General features: G+C 42.6%; 1 protein-coding gene across 1 annotated transcript in view; it reads left to right on the top strand.

Moving 5' to 3' along the window:
- The window catches only part of LOC108578720 (transmembrane and TPR repeat-containing protein 1-like), a 175,595-nt gene extending 175,021 nt beyond the window's left edge, over nucleotides 1-574 (top strand). The window contains exon 15 of the mRNA XM_017942098.1: nucleotides 389-574. Within this exon, the coding sequence (XP_017797587.1) occupies nucleotides 389-574 (186 nt within the window). The remainder of the gene's footprint in view (nucleotides 1-388) is intronic.
- The last annotated feature ends 7,022 nt before the right edge of the window (nucleotides 575-7,596 follow it).

The raw sequence follows: 7,596 nt of genomic DNA, 5'->3' as shown, positions 1-7,596 counted from the left end.
CACAATTCTCAATCTCACCTTCACCTCGTAAACCCTTTGTTTCCCACTTTGCCTCCCTTTGCTTTCCAAAAAACCACTGTTCCTATCTTAATCTCACAAAAAGAACTTTTCACATTCATCATACCTACACTTCACCGCACAAACCCTCTCTCGGTCACCAACTTCCCCTCTCCAGTCGAACGACAAATTCTCCAACAACTTAATCTCCCTCCGAAAAGGCAGAAGCGTCGATCCGCATTTGCTAGAGCAGCTGATTAGCCGCGGTCGACGTGCCACGGGGATGGCGGTTGTGGTCCCCTGGTCGTCGACGCGTGTTCCGGCGCGTGTACGCCCGGCGAGCCGGTAAACGTCAGGACTCCCCTCAAACGTGTCGAATTGTCTGTTGCAGGAGGGCGGCTGCTCTACCCCGCGTGTCGCCAGCGTGTCAGTGCAGCTCGAGCAGGACAGCAACAAGTCGGAACAGCTGGAGCGGGCGCCTCGCTGCAACGTACGTACCTGTAGACAGTCGAGAAAGGGGAAAACACGCGTGACCGCTTCCGCTCTCCTCGTCCAGAACCTCCTGGAGACGCTCTAGCTCACGCGACACTCCGACTAACCCTCCCTCTTTCTTTCACACCCTCTCGCCGTCTCAGCTTGAAACGACCACTCCAACGGACGTGTATCTGCGGCTGGCGAACACCTCCGAGTCGAAGACTTGTCGGATCTGCTACGAAGAAAGAAAGGAAATGAAACTGGAAGGGAGAATGTGGGTCGAGAGTACCGTTGTTTCCTCTCGTCTGGTATATAGCCTACGCTTTGTCACCGATCGCAAGAGAGAATAGTCTAGGGAAGGAAAGAGAATTGCGTGGGGTTTAGAGCGTTGCGCTACGACTCACTTCTGCTGTTAAATATTCGACGTCCACTGGGTACCGTTTAACCACGGACGAGACACGAATCGATGGAATAGCTACGTTTACATGAGAGAAGACCGGGAGATTTGCAGCCAATTTTTACAGTTTCTGGTACACTCTCGGGGTGATACGAACGAAGAACGGAGGTTTCAATGAAGAAGGATTGGGGATAATGTGGTACGAGATTCGTGATATTCGTTGCAAGGTATTTGGACAGGTGATGGACCGGCGTTGGTAATATAGTTACTACTATCGGTAGCGTCGAGGTGTTTCTAATTAATATTCGCTGTACTTCGAGTGTGCTTTCAACGTTCTCAGAGAAACAGTGCTCGTCGCGATGCCGTGTCACTTCCGTGTAATTCTTCGAGACGAATCTTTCGAGGTGTTCGATTGGAATAATAAAAGAGGGGAAAATCAATCGTACGATTCGAATGGTAGCGCGAGATTTTGGGTTGTTCGCGTGTACGAATCGATTGGCAGCGAAAATTACACGGTCACGAGTGGGCAATCTGCGCTTTCCTTCCGCCGAAGCATCGTTTCGGAGAGTATACTCCGTTGTTTTTTTTTTTCTTTTCTCTCTACTTCGTTCCTACGAGACAGAAGCATGCCTTCGTTTCAGGACAACGTGGACCGACTGACACGCGTGTCCAAAGTGAAGCCAGCGGAAACGTGTAAATATCGTTAACTTCTCCATTGTTTGCTTCGTGTTTTACTTACAACGACACGAGACGAATACCGAACAACACAAGAGAGTAGAAAATAAATATCTCTCGAATTTATTTTTCACACCAGTTCGACGAGCATACAGAGACACGTACACTTGACCCGCTGTCGTCGTAATTTATCCTCGGATCGTTCTTCTGTGCGTGTTTTTGTCTCTAATTGCCGGACACGTAGTTCTCCGCACATATGTAATTACACGGTGCCAATATTTAGCGTTTAACGAACGTACCCGGCCGTTTCCGGCCGATTTCGAATGGCTTTTGTAAGAAAAATCGTCTAAGGTGATGCGCGTCGATAAAACAGGGAGGCAAGGAAAAAGTAGAAAGAAAACGAGTAATAATAATTGTACGACATTCTTCGATGAGCTTTGTTCGGCAACGTTTCGAACGTTCGTGCGAAGCGCGCGATTCGCTGGAATTGAAAGCTCGAACTTTTTACGATGCGGAATATCTCGCTGACTCGTCTGTATTTTAACGAATACGCGTCGAATGTATTTCATAAGCGGTATTTCGACACCGTCGGACAATTGCTTTTAATTTCCACTACTGGACGAGTAATGTGGAATTTAATTTCGGTAGATGACGCGTGTTTCCTTCTCTCTCTCTCGTTTCTCCAAATGAAAATGAAACTCGTTTGAACCATTGCTTCCCGCGTGGAATATTTTTCCCGGAATAATTTCAACCGTCGGATCGCGTTTGAAACCACCGTTGCCTAACTATTACGTATTGATACACATCCTCGATATTCGATTATCGAGTCGGAAGAATTTAATAAAGCAACAACAGCCCGACAATTCCTCCTAATCGAATAACACGGTAATATTGGAAAATACGGAAAAATAGAAGCATCTAAAAACAGTGTCCAACCTAGATCGAACGAGGTCACCAAGCACACACAGCCAATCAGCCGGTGTTTCGTTTAAAACCGACCCGGAATTCAGGATCGTTAAATCGAAGCGAAACAGGAACCTCCGCTCGACGATCTTTTCCACGAAACAAAACTCAGATCGATCCGTGTGCGCGGCCTGTGTGTTACGCCCAAGAAAACGTTCGTACCAAGCGGATTTCTATTAAGAGAAAGTCCGATCTAGGCGAGGTTCCTTTGTGTATCCTTCGATCGGATCGAACGAGGTCGAAAGTGACGCAGAATCCACCGACACTCCTTTCTTTCTTTCTTTTTCACCTGGTTCTTCTCTTTCAATCGCACGCTTGCACTCGTCTGTCCTCCGTGAATCGCCGCTTTAAACGGCGTCGTCGAAACGTTGCCAAAACTTAATGGAAGACCAATGTATATACGCTGTACACTAAAACAAAGAAGAAGAAAAAAAAAGAACAATGAAATAGAAAAGAAACCGTGAGAAACATCGAAATATTCGGCGATGCTTATTGAACAATTCTCTATTACGATATTGTACGTTCATCGAGTAATCATAATTCGAGCACCGCTGCTCGCGTGGTCATTATCGAATCAGTCGCTCTCGAGAGTGTTCTTTTTTTCTTCTGAAAATCGACCGAGAGGGAGAGAAAGAACTGTTCGCGATCGAAGAGCTTCGAATAAGATTCGCGGGCGTCAAGATGCACAGACGTGACGCGAATTTGTCGATAACATTTGCGTCGTTTCGTCTATACGTTCCTCTCGCGACCCCCTTTATATTTCTCTCCTTTTCTGGTCCATCCCTCCCAGGCCGCGTTTTCTCGTGGAAAATTTTCAAATCGAGGCACGTTGGTGACGAGATAGAGGAGAGACTGTCATTGGCCAAGCAGCAATTTACCCCGCGAAAACCGCTGCCGAGGATCGATCTCGTTGCCGGTTACGAGCGAGATCCGAGCAACGAGGTTCGACACCGTAGCCGGTAGTCGTTGAAGGTCGATACGATCGAGATGAAATATTTTTTTAAGCGTGTACCGTCGACACGGCCGTCAACGTTGCTTCGGTTCTCTGATCGTGTGCAGGGTGTTGCGTGATATTTTTGAAGAAATCACGTTTCAAACGACGGCTCGATACAACGTGAAACTCACTCATCGGTGAGATTGTACGAATTTCAGTGATTTGTTTTTTTGTTTCTCCGTTTGTTCTATCGATAGAGTAATTTGTACATGTCCTATATATATATATATATATTTGTCGGCAGACATGCAACACTGTGTACACGGGAGGAAATTTATGCGAACGAAATTGTTCCCTTGAATCTGTGAATCAGAGCGACTGAATTCTCGAATAAGCTGATATAACTTTTTCGTGTATTTCTTATTTCGTTCGTTATTTCGAGACGGCGTTGCAATGGTAATTATTGTAAGTATCCAGCTAATTCCTCGGGACGAACGATGTAAACGTTATTTTATTATGATAACGAATAGTAACGGAGGAGTATTTATATATAGCTATGCTTTAACTACCCGAAAAAGGGTACCGAAATTGTTACAATAATTGCTCAGCGAGATAAAAAGCGAACACACGAGTTGCTCACGATCGCTTATCGTGTACAGGTGCAACTGACACGAATATAAAAAACCTGCGGCTTCGTTTTTTTTCTTTTCCCAATCTTGCGGATTTCGTTCGACAGAATCTTCAATTCGCGTCTCTTATTGCGTTCTATCGTGTTTCGTTCGAGCAACACAGAAAGCCTACGAGAAAGAGAGAGAAAAGAAACGAACTTACTCCGTGGATAATATTTGTACGATAAGAAGAAGCTGTGTAAAAGGAGAAGAAGGAGAGAAAAACGAAGAGAACGGGAAAAGAGAAATCTGTAAAACGGGGCTCGAAGCTTCTGACAACAAGCGAAACCAAAAATTATCCGAGACGAATTTCGTGGTTCCGTTGACGGGTCGCCAACCAAAGTTCAGTTCCTACCAGTTTTCGGGGAATAACAGAGTTCAAAACGATTCGCAGAAACTACTTGTCGCGTTACTTTCGCGTTTTCCTTTCCCGGCAAAGTTTCTGATCGACTAGATCGACCGTTTCACAAGGGTCGATCGTCGTTGGAACTCGACGATGTAGACGAACGGGACGAGATTCCACGTCGATCGACGATCCTCGACAAATGGTTACGAGTGTTAGGGGGGAAAAATTGAGAGAGGGAGAGAGAATGAAAGAGAAAAAATTCTTATTGAGAGACGAAGACGAAGGCGACGTGGAAGAAGAAGGAGATGTGAATTGAAAGGAAACGGGGGCGAGATCGTCGATAACGATAGATCGACGAGGAATCAGTCTGTACGTGGGCCGTATATAATTAGCCGCAAAACTTGATTAGTCTAGGTTATTACTCCATAGACCAGTTTGTACATCTAATTACAATACGTTATTGCGCATATTCATTGTGAATACGAATGCAATTATAAATTATCATAATAAAGTGTATGTTTATATACATGTACGGGTATTCGTTCGATTTATGTCCCGATATCCGGTCCAACGCCAATATTGCCACTCCTCTACCCTCCGCCTCTTTCGTCCTACACGCGTCTCATCCATTATCCAGTTTTGGCCCGTTTAATTACGGCCGCTTGGCCAAAATTGCGGTCTCGACGATCGGGACAGGACGAATTTGTGGATCGCTTTCGTCGCGACCGGATACCGATATTTCTGCGCAACCCTTTCGCTTAAACGAATTGCTACACCGATAGTGAACTCCGTGGGGAAATGAAACCCTCTGGTCGTTTCATTTTTAACGGTGAATTTTATTTTTTAATTTTTCTGTGCAGGGTAGAAAAGGAATTATAAATTTTGAGATATCTTTTCGACGACTGTTGGAAATATTCAGCGTGAAAATTATCGTGATTTTTACCAAGCTTAAAATAAATTTTCATTTATAAATTTCGAAATTGAAAAGTTCTGCCTTTCAACATTTAAACGAGTTTCGTGAAATAGATTGGTTTCGCTGAAATTGCGGGACGAAATTTACCGTCCGCGTTATCGTTCATCTTTAGCGCTGATTCTGTCTCGTATACCTTTTTATTCGAATCGAGAAAGGTAACTGGCTGGGAGAAAGAATACGTTGTATTGGTCTTGGCTTCGCCGGATAGTTTCTGGCCTCCTAAAGATTCCTGTCGTCGAGATTTCGCAAACACTGCAGTTTGCTTCATCAGGGGCCGGCTGACATACTGAAACTGTGAAAAGTCAACAGGAAGAATTCGCCGGACGTGGCGATCACCCACGAGCCAAGATCAATATCATTAAGGTAACCCAAGGGAGAATGGAAATCTTCTTCCTGGCTTCTTCAACTTGAGTACCGTTGCGTCCTGTTTATCGAGCATATATTGTCAGTGTAGGATGCAACAATAGTGTCAATATTAATTAATATTTTTCTAAAGAAAAAAGGAATTTAAAAATTGGAAATTTTGCATGACAATTTAATGTAACAGGTAAGTATTGAACTTTTTATTTTCATGCTGGATTCATTTTTTGGGGGTATTTGACATAGTACCAAGTTAGTGTTAGTATGTTAAAAAGTTTGCAGAAGAAATTGTTGGTAGCAAAACTTAAAATTGGAAGTTTGAATATCTTTTAATTTAATGTAACAGGTAAGTATTGAACTTTTTAATTTTATGCTTGATTAATTGTTTTGGGGTATTTGACAGAGTATTAAGTAAGTGTTAGTATGTTAAAAAATTTGCAGAAGAAATTATTGGTAGCAAAAATTAAAATTTGAAATTTGAATATATTTTGTGGATACAATACTGTGTTATACTGCACAGAATAAATCAAATCAACATCTTTATTACTACCTACAAATTGAATCTGTGATTTGAATTTGCCATTTGTTTTGTTATCTCGTATCTCATGTAACGACGTAACTAATTGTTATTATTCATTGATTATCTTTCGGCTTTACATATCTTCCGCTTTATACCTTCCCATATAAAGGTGAATTCAATAATTCAAATTCCTCTGCAAATACACCTAACCAAGTATCGATTCACCATGATTAATCACCATAATTCATGACCCAAATTTTCAACTCGGTCCATTAATTCTGTAGTATGGAAGATCAAGCTACATTAAGCGTATTTGCTCGCACCAGCTATCAGAGATACATCAATTAACCCCGTCAATCTGTCTCTTAGACACCTGAAAAAATTTTTGAATAATTCTCAAGAAATATTATTTGAAAAATCACTAAATCCACAAATTCCAAATTTTTGTAGCATTAGGTTTCCTTGAACACTGATTGTCGATCACTTATTTTGCCCATATTTGCATACAAAATGAGTCACGGAATAATTGAAAAAATTGCTAAAATCATAATTCCAAGGAAGTCCCAAAAATGATTATTTCTCCAATTTTTGAATCCCTAGGTTTCCTTGAACACTGATCGTCAATCATCCATTTTTGCACATATATCGAGTCACGGAAAAATTGAAAAATTCACCGAAATCGTAATTCCAAGCAATTCCCAAAATTCGAAAAAAATGTTTATTTTTCAAACTTTTGAATCCCTAGATTTCCTCGGACACTGATTGTCACTCATTCGTCCATATTTGCATACACAGTGAGTCACGGAAAAATTTAAAAATTCACTAAAATCACAATTCCATGGAAATCAAAAAATTCCAAAAGAAATTTTTACTTGTCAAATTTCTGAATTACTAGGTTTCCTCGAACGCTGATTGTCGATCACTCATTGATCCACATTTGCAGAGCGATTATCCCAAGCTTAACAACGATCATCATTTTCATCAGATCGGACAAATCTGTTAGTGCAACCAGTTGGCGTTCACCTGAACACACTTAAAGAGAGGGCGCGTGCAGACGATCGTGAAGAGTAGCCGACATTATGCCCGGTTCACAATGGAGCTCGTACGTGGCACGGCTGGTAATAATAGAGGCCGGTGCAATGCAGAATTTCGGTGGCCCCGGTAAGTATCGTGTAATTTTAACGGTAATTGCCGGCGGTTTAGCGCGCCACAATTGAAATAGCCCTTATTTCGCCGCTCGTGCGGAACCCTCGCGAAGGAGGCGGCCGCTGAAAAGGCCAGGGAACGAT

The sequence above is a fragment of the Habropoda laboriosa genome, unplaced genomic scaffold (genome assembly GCF_001263275.1).
Source record: "Habropoda laboriosa isolate 0110345459 unplaced genomic scaffold, ASM126327v1 scaffold28, whole genome shotgun sequence".
Classification (NCBI taxonomy): Eukaryota; Metazoa; Arthropoda; class Insecta; order Hymenoptera; family Apidae; genus Habropoda; species Habropoda laboriosa.
The sequence above is the reverse complement of the archived record's forward strand: the minus strand, read 5'-3'. Positions and strand labels throughout refer to the sequence as shown.